This window comes from Strix aluco, chromosome 25, assembly GCF_031877795.1.
Source record: "Strix aluco isolate bStrAlu1 chromosome 25, bStrAlu1.hap1, whole genome shotgun sequence".
Lineage (NCBI taxonomy): Eukaryota > Metazoa > Chordata > Aves > Strigiformes > Strigidae > Strix > Strix aluco.
This window is the reverse complement of record NC_133955.1, coordinates 3,552,715-3,565,772: the sequence shown is the minus strand read 5'-3', so window position 1 is coordinate 3,565,772 and position 13,058 is coordinate 3,552,715. Positions and strand designations below refer to the sequence as shown.

General features: G+C 50.7%; 1 protein-coding gene across 2 annotated transcripts; it reads left to right on the top strand.

The window, feature by feature from the left end:
- The first annotated feature begins 250 nt into the window (after positions 1-250).
- Positions 251-10,032, top strand: KCNA2 (potassium voltage-gated channel subfamily A member 2). Of its 2 annotated transcripts, XM_074850338.1 has the most exons (3): positions 251-397; positions 1,225-1,612; positions 2,409-10,032. In XM_074850338.1, exon 3 carries the CDS (start codon positions 2,490-2,492, stop codon positions 3,987-3,989), a length of 1,500 nt encoding a protein of 499 aa, XP_074706439.1. In that variant the 5' UTR covers positions 251-397; positions 1,225-1,612; positions 2,409-2,489; the 3' UTR covers positions 3,990-10,032. The 2 variants fall into 2 exon arrangements, with proteins under 2 accessions (XP_074706439.1, XP_074706440.1); XM_074850339.1 differs by lacking the exon at positions 251-397 and having other exon boundaries at positions 1,095-1,612.
- The last annotated feature ends 3,026 nt before the right edge of the window (positions 10,033-13,058 follow it).

Sequence of the window (13,058 nt, the reverse complement as noted above, 5' to 3'; positions counted from 1 at the left end):
GCCACTTGCTGGGGAGTGAGCGGTGGGGAGAAAATGCAGGAAAAGGAGAAAAACTGGGACAAATGCAACCTCCTCTCCTCTGGGCCTGGCAGAAAAGGGTTAAGCAAAGCGGTTGAGTGCTGCAAGCCTTGTCAGGGTTGTACTATTTTTTCTAGTGCATAAGAAGGGAGAGGAGGGTTGCACAGGAAAGGGAAATTTCCAAGAAAAGAGGGATCTGCGGCAACATCTGCACCTCGGGTGATGAGGAGAGGAACCAACAGGCATAAATGGCCTGGAGACGGCTGAAATCTTTGCCGAGGAGATCGGGACCACGGGGTTATTTTCCACCTGCCTCCCCTACCCGGTTCTGTAATCCTGGCTCAAAGTAGACAAGTCGAGTTGGAGCTGAAGAAGGGAGGTTAGAGGTGGTTTTTTTTTTCCTTTGGGAGGGAAAAAAATAATAAAGAAAAAATGAGAGGTTGGTTGGACCTCTCTGGGTTGAGCACCTCCATGGTGTGAGGCAATGCAGGGTGATCTAAATGAGCGCTCGTTAGGAGCAGGGCTGCTGATGACCCGGCACTGACCAGGGAGCAGAGCCTCAACATCCCCATGAGAAATTTTGCCCCCCCGGAGTCGAATTCCCACGGGGGTGGGTCGGCCGGGGGGTTGGCTTCTGGGAGGATGGGGAGGGCGGATGCAGGTCGCGTGGGTCCCACGGTTGGGCCCACGATGCTCGGGGTTCCTTGGAGCCATCTGAGGGGGCAAGTGGCCTTTGGGGGGGACAGACAGGGACCGGTGGGGGGGTTCAGTCTCGCGGCTGAAGCCGGAGCCTCCTGAATCACCCGGGAACGCGGCGCGATGGCGTGGGTGCTGCGCCCAGTGGGTACCACCAGCTCCTGGGTGCTCGGCGGTGGGAACGCACCGCGGCTTTGCAGAGCCTCAGCGACCGGGGGTGTTGCTGCGTCGTGCCCCCCCTCCCCTTCGCCTGGCACCGGCTCCCACGGGCAGCCCGGCCCCGCTGCACGCCGTGGCGTTGAGTGAGAGCGGAGGGAGATGGGGCTCTGGTTTTTTCCGCCTTGCCGCTAGCGCGCTCTCGCCCTCCTCTCGTGTTGCAGTGCAGGTTGGCCAGGCAGCGGGCAAACAGCTCGCAGGGAGGAAAAAAGGGGGTGCCTGGAGGAGCTGGGGCTTTGCAGATGCTCCTTTTAAGCCCCCAGCAGCTTGCTACCTTCTTGGTGTTTTTTCCAGGCGATGCCACACCTCCCGAGGACACTGGGGACACCGGGTTTTGCTGAGCTTAGCATCTTTTCACCGTCGTACCGAAGGCATCAGACAGACGCTCATCTGCCCTGAAGTGCAGATCTGCAACAGCTACCGAGAAGACTCTGTCTCTCTGTCTCTCTGTCTCTCTTTCTCTCTCTCTCCAGTCCAAACCATTACAAGACCTGACTTCCACCATCTGGGAATCTAACCCCTTTTATGTCCCTTCTCCTTTTTCTACGATGACTCACCATTATTTTTAACTTTGAAGAGAGAGGAAATTATGGGGATCTTGGAAGCCTGTATTTCTCTCTAGGATTTCCCCAGGGTCAGATAATCGGTGTTACTAAGAGACACTAAGATTTGGCTTCTCCAGGTAATGTGATTTGTTTTCTGTGTGCCATGGTGGTTTGCAGAGAATGACAGGAGCCGGGACACCAGCGGTCGAGGAGGGGGACTGCAGTGGTCCGCGGGGCAGCTTGCATCGGCGGCTCCAAATTCGGGTAGCCGCAAAGCTTGCCCGGTTGGCTGCAGGCAGGGAGGGCAGCATGTCGCCTCGCAGCTTTATGGCCAGGGCAAGAGGATTGGGAAGGTCTCTCACTTAAAATCGGAGCCCCTTAGGAGGGTAGATTGCCTGAGATTGCACGGTTAAATGTTAACCCTTAGCTGCATGCCTGGAAATGAGCTGAGCCTGGTCTGCCTCTCCCTGGCACCCCGCGGGGTCCCCTCTCCACTTTAGGGCTGGATGGGGTTATTTTTCTTCCTTCCTTTCTCTTCCCTTCCCTTTCATCTTCTTTTTTTTTTTTTTTTTTTTAATTAGAATTTTTATTTTTAGCCAAACAAAAGTTCTGGTTTGCCAATGCCAGTTTTTCCACACTGGTTTTGAATAGGTGACGCTTCCTCAGGTGTTTTCTCTCTTCCACCTAATGGGTTTAGACGGGAGTTTTTGAACTCTGTCCCAAAGAAGGCAAATTAACCCCCTCAAGGAAGGGGATAGACATGCTAGTGAAGGGAGCTGCTCTCCTCCCCCCCAACTTTATTTCATCTCTCTCTTTCTCAGCAGGGACGATTTTCTTTCCTTTTTTTTTTATTTTCTCTCTTTTTTTTTTTTTATATCATCCCTTCGCCTTTTCATGAGACACTTCCAAACCTACGTACCTGTCCTTCTGCAGGATAGTAGCCCTGCCCTGAATCCGATCCCACCACCGGGCACTGGGAAGAGTTTAGCATAAGGATTTCTTTTAAACCCCAATATGACAGTTGCTACCGGAGATCCTGCAGATGAAGCTGCAGCTCTTCCCGGTCACCCACAGGACACGTATAACCCTGAGACCGACCATGAATGCTGCGAGAGGGTGGTCATTAATATTTCGGGTCTGCGCTTTGAGACACAGCTCAAGACACTAGCCCAGTTTCCAGAGACCTTACTAGGGGATCCTAAAAAGAGAATGAGGTATTTTGACCCGCTCCGGAATGAGTATTTCTTTGATCGGAACAGACCCAGCTTCGATGCGATTTTGTACTATTACCAGTCTGGTGGGAGGTTGCGGAGGCCGGTTAATGTGCCCTTAGATATCTTCTCGGAAGAGATTCGTTTCTATGAACTGGGGGAAGAAGCGATGGAGATGTTTCGGGAGGATGAAGGCTACATCAAAGAAGAGGAAAGACCGTTGCCTGAGAACGAGTTTCAGAGACAAGTGTGGTTGCTCTTTGAGTACCCTGAAAGCTCAGGCCCTGCCAGGATTATAGCTATTGTCTCTGTCATGGTGATTTTGATCTCCATCGTCAGCTTTTGCCTGGAAACATTGCCCATTTTTCGGGATGAGAATGAAGACATGCACGGCAGTGGGCTGAGCCATCCCCCCTACTCCAACAGCAGCATGGGGTACCAGCAGTCCACCTCTTTCACAGACCCCTTCTTTATTGTGGAGACACTTTGCATCATCTGGTTCTCCTTCGAGTTCTTGGTGAGGTTTTTCGCCTGCCCCAGCAAGGCTGGATTTTTTACCAACATCATGAACATTATAGACATCGTAGCCATCATTCCCTATTTCATCACTTTAGGGACAGAGCTGGCTGAGAAGCCGGAGGACGGTCAGCAAGGCCAGCAAGCCATGTCCTTGGCCATCCTTCGAGTCATCCGCTTGGTGCGGGTCTTCAGAATCTTCAAACTCTCCCGACACTCCAAGGGGCTACAGATCCTGGGGCAGACTCTCAAGGCCAGCATGCGGGAGCTGGGCCTCTTGATATTTTTCCTCTTCATCGGCGTCATCCTCTTCTCCAGCGCCGTCTACTTTGCCGAGGCGGACGAGAGCGAGTCCCAGTTCCCGAGCATCCCTGATGCCTTCTGGTGGGCCGTGGTTTCCATGACGACTGTTGGCTACGGAGACATGGTCCCCACGACCATCGGGGGGAAAATAGTGGGTTCCTTGTGTGCCATCGCTGGCGTATTAACGATTGCCTTACCAGTGCCCGTCATAGTGTCTAACTTCAATTACTTCTACCACCGGGAGACGGAGGGAGAGGAGCAGGCTCAATATTTGCAAGTAACCAGCTGCCCAAAGATCCCCTCTTCCCCTGACCTAAAGAAAAGCAGAAGTGCCTCTACTATTAGTAAGTCTGATTATATGGAGATTCAGGAAGGCGTAAACAATAGCAATGAGGATTTTAGGGAGGAGAACTTGAAGACAGCCAATTGCACCCTAGCTAACACAAACTATGTGAATATCACCAAAATGCTAACCGATGTCTAGTCGCTAAAATCTAGTAACGTATTTAAAGCTGAAGTGGAACAATTGCAGATATTGAGTGCTGCTCTGCATTGTAGTTAATACAGTATTTTCTACGGTGTATATTTGGTTCTGCATGGGAAGCAATAGCTGTGTAAGTGACTTTTAACCTTTGATTTCCACACTGAATAAGCGTTCGTGCAAAAAAAACCCAACCAACAAACCATTTTGATTCCCTTCTCCCATCCCAGGCTTGTGGGTTTCCAAAGATATGGAGTGGTTGGGCATTTCGAGCAATGGGATGGGGATGCAGGGGGCAGCTCCGGGCCATCCTGGGGTACCACGAATGCCAGTCCCTGTCTCATGGAGCTGAGTGATCGCCAGCTTCCAGGCATGGGGAACGGCTGGGAAAGGTCAGGCAGAGCTTAATGAAGGGAAGATGCAGTCGTGTGTCCGAACTGCTTGAAGGCTCAGGTTTCCGCCCCGGGAATGCCAAGTGCGAACGCATCGCCCAGGCTCATGTTTCATAACTGAAAATGCTGCATGCTGCAATAGTTTCAGCCACTGCAGTATGCCAGTGTGAGGCCCAGGGGAGGGATAATTAGTATGACGGCACATTATTTATTAAGTCTTAAATTTTCTATGCTAGGCATCGGGAGGGACGAGTAAATAAATCAAGCGCTTGGATTTTATTTATTTATTTAGATGACACTTCCATTACCAATATTTCCAGGATCACCAAAGACACCTCCACTGACACATTGAAAATGAGTTGGAAGAAGCATCTTTTTTAATATCTATATATAAAACTGGAGCAACTATGCTGTGGCCTATAATATATTTATACTGCAGTGAAATTTAACCAGTAATACAGTACAGCTGCATGGATATTTGTTGCATGAATCTGAATATTTAATACACACACAAATATATATTTTCTTAGTAGACTATACAGTATTCATGTTTATAGTGTTTATAGATTCTCCAGTGGCTCGAAGGAGATTCATGGGAGTTGAAAAATCTCCATTATATTTAAAAACTGGATGGGGAAGGCATGTGCTGACAGCAGTTTGATAGATAACAAGGCAAAGCCTGAGTGTCCGAGCATCCAGACACAAGAGCCGACTAACGCAAGCGAGGGAAGGTGAGCTGAAAGTTAAACACCTGCACTCATTATGGGGCAAGTAATTAGTCATTAATCTTGGTGTCATGAGCAGAAACCACCGTGGATCAGAGAGGGCACGAGGAGCAGGTGGAATAGCAGGTACTGGCTCTCCTGACTTGTTTGTTCAGCAATTTTCAGCCGTTTCCCATATAATTATCGTGTGTGTGTATATAGATATTTAGAGAGCGACTATAGGGCCGAATCCTCAGCAAACATGAGCACCTGGGGCAGTGGGGGCTTCCTGGCTTGGGAGCACCAGGATGGTGGGACATGGGCTGGAGCAGGATGACCTGCCCCTCAGTCCCCATGGGATCACCAGGGCAGGGTGCATTTTGGGCTGGAAAACTTCTTTTCAACCATGTAGAGCCTCAGGGCTGGTGGTTTATTCCTTTATGATGGAGAGGGCACATGTTGAGGGCGGGCTGGATCCGAGCTGGTGCCTCTGAGCCTTTGCTTTGCCTTCGTCCAGGGTTTTTAGGAGGGGTGAGACCCTGAGGCTGTCTCTTCTTCTTCTTCATCCTCGGTGTTATTTGGGGATAGGTGGGACCTGTCAGTCCAGGGGGATCTCATCTGCTTTCCCCATCTCCATCTGGATTCCCTTGTGTTTTCCCCTCATTGCTGACAATCCCTGGGGATGGGCGCCCCGTTCCTCTGCCACATCAGGGGAGAGGGATGCAAACCTCTTCCAAGGTCGTGGTCAAGCAAAGCCTCCCTGGGGTGTGGGATGGGGTTTAGCAGCCTGTTGAGTTGGGGTGAATTTGGGCTGAACTGGGACACAGTCAGTGCTGTACTGCTGTGGTGAAGTGTGGGCACAAGGAGGGAACCCCGTTGCAGAGCATGCGAGGGAGGTCAGTCAGACCCTTCCTGAGCTCAGAGAGGAAAACCATACTAATAACAATAAAATAAACGGTGCTAGCGTATTCTACAGCAATGGTTCAAAATGCTGCTTTAGGGCCAGATCCATCTCTCGTGCTGATGCGACTCCCCTTGGCCAGGTGGAATCACTCCTCATTTTTATTTTATTGATTGATTAATTCAGGCCTGGCTATAATTAATACCAAGTGTCCATGGTTAATGCACGAGAGTCCTGGCTTCTGCTTGGTGCAGAGGACCAGCAGCATCAATGCGTTGGGTCTTAAAGGTGCTCAGCACCATGCAGCATGGGACCCCAGCCTGTCTTTAATTACATCGTGCTATATTAGGAGCCCTCTCCTCTCTCTCTGCTGCTGCAGCTCTGAAACGGGAGCCCCTGAAGCCCATTAACATCTTAAACACACGCAAAAAGAAGCAACGCAACTGAAAGCAATAAATCTCTGCTTCTGAAGCTCATCCCATTGAATGGGATGGGGCTGGCGTGAGCCACCGACTCGGGCGTGATTCCCAGGGCGGCCGGCCAGCTTCCATCGATCTGGCTCGTCGTGGGTCCATGGGGATGTGAGCTTGCATGGGGAAGCTGCCTGATGCACTGGGATTCTGCCGGTCCACCCATGGGTGCCTCTAGCACTGGGCAATCCCATCCCTGGTGTGTGGGAAGGCACCGAGGCCGAGGGGAGGCTGCTGCAGGGTGTTTTGGGATGATGCTGGCACTCAACGAGACTTTGCAAAGTGCCTGGTTGTTTAATGCCTGTGGACTTCAGATGATTTGGGGGAAGCATTTGCCAAAGTACTGGGTACATCTTGGGAGCGTGAATGCCACTGTGGTTCAATAAGGAGGAAGATCATGGTTTTTTGGGGAGAGGTGTTGTTTTTGGCACAGTGTCCCTGTGGGCTTTCTGAGGCCAGGCAGGAGGGGAGAGCGGATCCATGAGCAGGATCAGGCACATCCAAACCCACTCACCAAGCTGGGGGGTCCTGGCTGCCTTGGGAAACCTCAGAGCTGCATCGCAGGGATGAACAGGGCCAGAGAGCAAGAGGTCACATTCCTCCTGTTGTCTCCAATATGAGCTGGCATCTGTCCCCATGGCAGGGGCCAGCACAGCCGGTCCCTTCCTTAGGACAGATCCTGCACCCCTTGCATTCACCCAGGCAGATGTTCCTGGGGAAAATGAGCCGTGGAGGGAGAGCGTCTCTGGGCTGCCCTTGGCACCATGTTTGGTAAACAGGGAAAACACCCAGATAAGTGCTTGGATGCTTGTTTCAGGGCAAAAAATGTCTGTAGGGGCTGTGGCTGGAAGCGATCCATCAGGCTGCATACTGCAGTAGGGTCCAGGTTTCTCCCCCGCACAGAGAAATGGTTCCCCTATAGCTTTTAATGGGATTTGTGCCTGCAGGTCGGAGCTCTAGTGCTATTTCTAGCTTTGCTTCTGACTCACTGATGTGATCTTGAACCAGTTTTTCAGGAGGAGACTGTGATTCTCTTTTTTTTTTTTTTTTTCTTGAGGAATGTAGTTTGAGAGACTCTGGGCCTGTTTCTGCTGAGATGCTGAACATCCAAAACTCCCCTTGACTCTGAAAGGGTGCAAAAATGAGCTGCAAAGTGGCTCAGATTGAGGATGCTAAATTAGGGACTGAGGAAGGGGAGGATCCCACCATCTATGTTAGATTCCATCAGGTCACCTAACGTAGGTGGTCTGGTTCATCTCTTCCTCCTGCGGAGATGTTTGCCTCTCTCCAGGGGTGGGATGGGGGACTGAAGCTCTCCGGTCTGCGGAGGTGCTCCTGGGTTGGCACCCAGAGGAGACAGCAGCTGTATTTTAGTTTTATCCTTTGCGCCATGGTTTTGGAGAGATGGAAAGTGGTGATTACAGTGCGGGTTGTCTTCTAACACCCAACCACATGCCCAAGCCTGCAAGCAACCCATCAGTCCTTCCAAAATCACTGCTAAGGGCAATGGGGTGAGGCTCATATACTGGCTGGATACCACCAAGTGATTAGGGCTGCTAGGAAAAAACTATCTGTACGGGGCAATGTGTTTTACTGGGAAAACTAATCTCTGCAGCAATGTTTTGTGTCGAAGTCCTACAGATTTGAATACTGAGCTATATGAACAAAAGGATCTCTAGATTGGCGTTATGAGAGTGTAGCACGTGGGTGTATAAATATGGGCATATTTGTGCATAAATACACAGAAGGAGAGAAAAAGACAGAGGAGGAGGAGGTATTTCAGGAAGGGTCTTGCTTTGTTATCAGATAATTCCTGGGTCAGCCCTTGAAATTGCTGCCAAAGTCTTGTAGTTTTTCCAGAGCTTGCAGTACAGTTAGGGACGGGCCCAAGTGAAGAAGGAGATCTGGATCTGGCCTTGGAAGTGGGAGCATCCCGAGGGGCTGGTGGCCTTTGGCTCCACGCATCCCTCTGCAAACTGACAGCTTTGCAGCATCTCTGCTCTCGATCCCAAATCCCTGGTTTAGGCCCATCATGACCATTTCTGTGACTGTGCAGGGAAAGCCAAGCAGAAGTTGAAGGGATTTGTTTGCGATGCAAGCCCTGTGCTGCACTGGGTGGGGGGGTTTCATGTGTTTTTTTTTTTTGTAATGGCTGGATTTTAAGTCCCTTGAACCATGTTGGCTTCTAAGCTGGTGGTGAGAAGCATCTCCCACTTTTGGAGCTGGGGTGGGTTTATCTCAAGGTCTACATCCATGGGGGCGTCCCGGGGGTTTCTTCTGTCAGTGGGAGCTGGTCAGTGTAGTGTTAAAGGGGCTGAGGGCTGAGGAAAGGAGTCAACCCCAAACAATTTCATTCTGCGCACAAAAAAAGACTGTGGCTCCCTCCTCATACCCCTGGCAGCATTTGACCTCCTCCGCATCCAGCACATCCCTCGGTCCCTCCTGTTGGGGACCAGCTGCTGTCCCCCACCAGGAGCCCCAAGGAAGGACAAGGTCCCCCCCATGCACCAGCCACTGTCCTGCCTCTGGCCAAAGCAATGCCCTCCCCCAGCCCCCATGTGAACCTCAGTCTCCCCGTGGCCTTGGTCTCCCCATGATGTTACTGTATTTGGCTGCCCAAATTTCATCCCCCCTTCTCAGAAATGGGTGCTCCGGTCCTGCCACGTCCCATCGTGGGGGAGAGGGACCAGCCTCCAGTGGTGTAAATCAGCCCTGAAAGCACAGCACTGGGGAAAAGATCCCCCAGCCCAATTGTATGTGATGAGAGAGAAATTCTTTATCCATGTTTTTCCTCAGGGGGGGAACGGTCTGGCTTGTAGGAGCTGCTGGACATCATGTAACCACACAAGATCCACGCACGTGGACCCTCATGGGGACCACATCCCCTCCCCAGCCCTGCCTGGCTCTCCTGAGCTTGGGGTTGGTCTTTTGGGGTTTGGTTTTTTTGATATTTTTATTTTTTAAATTCTTCTGCTGCCTATAAGACTGTAATTATCCATTTGCACTTGCTCCCTCATTGCTTGAGACTGCGCTCTTGTCCTCCAATGTCATACGCCGAAGCACAAGGGGAAAAAATGGGTATTGGATCAACCCTGCGTGCGGTGCCTAATTTGAGTGAATCAATAGGAAGAGGAAATCCAAGAAGGACTCATCCTAAGGATGCTGGAGCTGAACCTTTTGTTTCCATGGTTACGGGAGAAATGGGACCAGGAATGGAGAGAGGCCTATAGACTGTTAAAGGAGGACTCGTGGGAATTTCAAGTCATTTAACCATGCGTTTGCTAGACAAAAATTTAGACACCAGCTGTATCCGAATTGCACAGTGTGTATAGACGTTACTGCTCTTATTGACGACGCGGGGGTGTCCTGGGGGTCGGGTGGATCTACGGGCTGAGGGGCACCCGAGTCAATAAGGCTGACCGTTGTATATAGGTATACAGATCTGTGTACATACATATTCCAAATGAGCATTTGCTGTCTGGTTTATCATGAGTGTATATAATTTATTCTTCAGAGTATCACAATTTTTGTAAATATCGGCACTAATTAAGAGAAAATAAATATGTATATTATTGAGGAGTTATTTTGATAGCAGTTCTGTGGAGGGTGGGGAAGAAAAAGACAGGCAACTATATTTTTGGTCGTCTGGGTATTTTTTTTCTGTACTTCTAAACCTTCTGTGAGAAAAGAAAGAAACAGCTTGAACTGTGGAAAAATCAGTTTGTGCTCCACCATCAGCTGGTTTGCAGGGGCTGCTGGAGGGGGAAACCTCCTGAGAGGAGCTGATGGGTCTCGGTGTTGGGCACCAGCAAGGATGGACACGCTGCGTGGTGTGTACGGGATCCCCCGTGGGATTTACCCCAGAAAAGTTCCAGCAGCAATGCAGGTGGAGGGGAAGGGGCTGGAGACGGGGTCAAACCCACATTCCCCATCATTCTCCACTCCACCAACTTGGATATCAGCCACACCTGTGAAGGTAACAGGGAACGGGTGGTGCTGGGGCATAAACCTGCTCTCAGGAAATCTCATGGGCACACAATGGGTATTTTTTTAAGCTGGCGATCTCTCTTGGAAGAGGGAGAAGCAAAGAGGCAGGGACGGTGCTAGTAGCACATCCTCCGTGGGGTTCCAAACCTCATGTCCCAGAGATGTTTCCTAGTAGGACCTCTGGCAGGGAACGGGGAAGAACTCTCCAGGATGGCTTCGAATCTTCTTGCAGAGGAACAGTTTGTTTGTTCCACCCCCAGGGATCAACTGTAACACTATTTTCTCCTGCTGTTTTGTCTTCTCCTCTCCTATGAGTGTCTTGGGGCAGCAAAGGGCATTGGGGGCACTTGGTACTTGTGTTTTGAGGTTTGAGCTCTTGCTCGGTGGTTTTCACAGGCAACACCGCTGCTCTGAGCTTCCCTTCTTGCAGGGTAGAGCCGAGGTAGCCCACGTACTCTGTGCTCTCAGCACGGAGAATAAAACATAAGAAGAAATCCTTCTCCCATGGCATAGGTTGGGCCAGCTCGGCTCTGGGAAGTGGCACCACCTTCTAACCCAAGTGTTAGCACAGCCACCCCCAAATCCCCTCATATTGGTCGTGGAGGAGCCCCTGGTGTGGGCTCAAAGTCAGAGTCCTTAGGTTCAAGTGTCACCTGTGCCAGTAAGGCCACTGCATGACCCAGGGGACGTCATGTCCCATTCTGTGCCTCAGTTTCCCCATCTGTAACACAGCTTGCTAAGCTGTCTCCAAGGACCCAGCAAATTGCAAAGCTTGGCTCAATATTGGGACAGTGAAAATGCAACCCGTGGATGGATGTTGTTAGGAGGAGAGGAAGTATTTAAGAGCAGCCAGTTCTGAATATTTAAGTATGGAAAACCATGTGAGTGCACAAAAATTACCATAAGTATTTATGAGCAATGCATCCTGAGCTAAATGTCACAGTATTTGCTATAATGCTGAGTGGAAGCAATCCCCAAACTGGGCCAATTTGTGTTCCTCAGCCCCATTTCCAGGCTCAGAAGAAGCTCCAGCCGGCTTTGGCAGATGCTAAACCCTTCCCTTATCTGTGTCCCGTTAGCTTGTGGGTTCCTAAATATCTCGACACAAAGTGGTACAAGGAGTTTGCAGAATAGTCTGCTCTGCACAGGCTCTTCAAAGAGATGGCAGGAGGAGGCTGCAAGGCAGATACAGTAATTATTTTAAATTGCCAGTCTATCAGCGTGCTGCACCATCCTGGCCGTGCTTGGAGGATGCGGGAGATGCCATCAGGGGTGTTGAATCCTCCTGCCAGCTGAGCTGCTTGTGCTTTTACACTGTTCAAAGAGATGAGGAGATGGATAGAAGAATTACACCATCCACCACGGAGCCCTCCCCGTGCTTGGGCAGCCCTTTGGCCCCGCGATCGGCAGCTCCCAGCCTGTGATCCCGACTGCGGCGAGTGGCTGATCCCCGCTGAGCGCAGCCTGGCTGGTTACGCCTGTGCTAAATGACCTACTTTCCTCCACTTTCTTTGCTGAGTGTTGCCTCTCTGCCAGGCGAAACCCCATGAAACCCCTCGCGGATCCGCTCCGGAGCTCATAAATTAAAGAGAACTCCCGAAGCAGGATGTACCTTCAGCTTCTGGCTTGTGGGTCTTGCTGAGAATATGGAGCATTGGTCCACCATGACAGGATAGTGCCAGCTGTAAGAAACGGACAGATCACAAGGCTGAGTGGGCTGTTAAAAAGTGAAGTGTCCCTTTTAATATTTGTTCTTTATGCTCCTATCTTGCTCTCACCCACGTGCGTGTGGGTATTCATTTTTCAGGTAAGCTCTATGCTTCATCCCCAGCTTTCTTCTATCCCCAGGTACAAAGTACGTATCACCCTCGTGATATAAACCCTTAACTCTGCTGGAATTATTCCTCAGTCGTCTATATAAAACCACATTTTCCATACCTGGTTTATCTCTGCAGTCAAATGTTACGGGCTCCTGGCTTAGCATCACCAGTGATGCTTTTCGTCATGGGGAGGACTATGCTGCACGCCCTTGCAAAAGCTCCTCTCCCTCCTGAGGGGCTCCGGCCTTCAAAATCCTACTCATTTACACTGAGGAAGGAAAAGATTCAAGTGCCAAGAAAGCACTACCTCTGCTACTTGTCCTGGAAAGATCAGGATGCTCAAACCCCATTATAGCCCATCGTGTGTGCCCCAGGGACAAGTGGGAATTTTTAGCCCTCCTGGTTGCCTGTTAGCGAGTCCACTGCCATTTGGCAAAGTGGGCACTTGGATCCTGAAAGCACCTCCCCTACCGGAGCTGCGAAGAGGCCATTAAGTAAGATGCTGAGAGTGGGGAAGGGAAAATGATCCCACACTCAGGATGCTGCCGCTCTCCGGGTGATGCTCTGCGGATGCCCGGGGTGATGGGGCTGAAGCTGGAGCTGATGCAGAGTCAAACCATCGCTGCTGTGGTGCTGTTGATTCAGAGTAGCCTCAACCAAACATCTAGGTGGAAAGAATTTGCAAGGGTGGGGGTGTGAAGTGGGGCCCCCACAGCCTATCTTTAGGTAACCTCTAGGCAAAGGTTCGGCACTTGCACAGCTCACGCTGAGATGCACATTTATCCTGCAGCTCTGGAA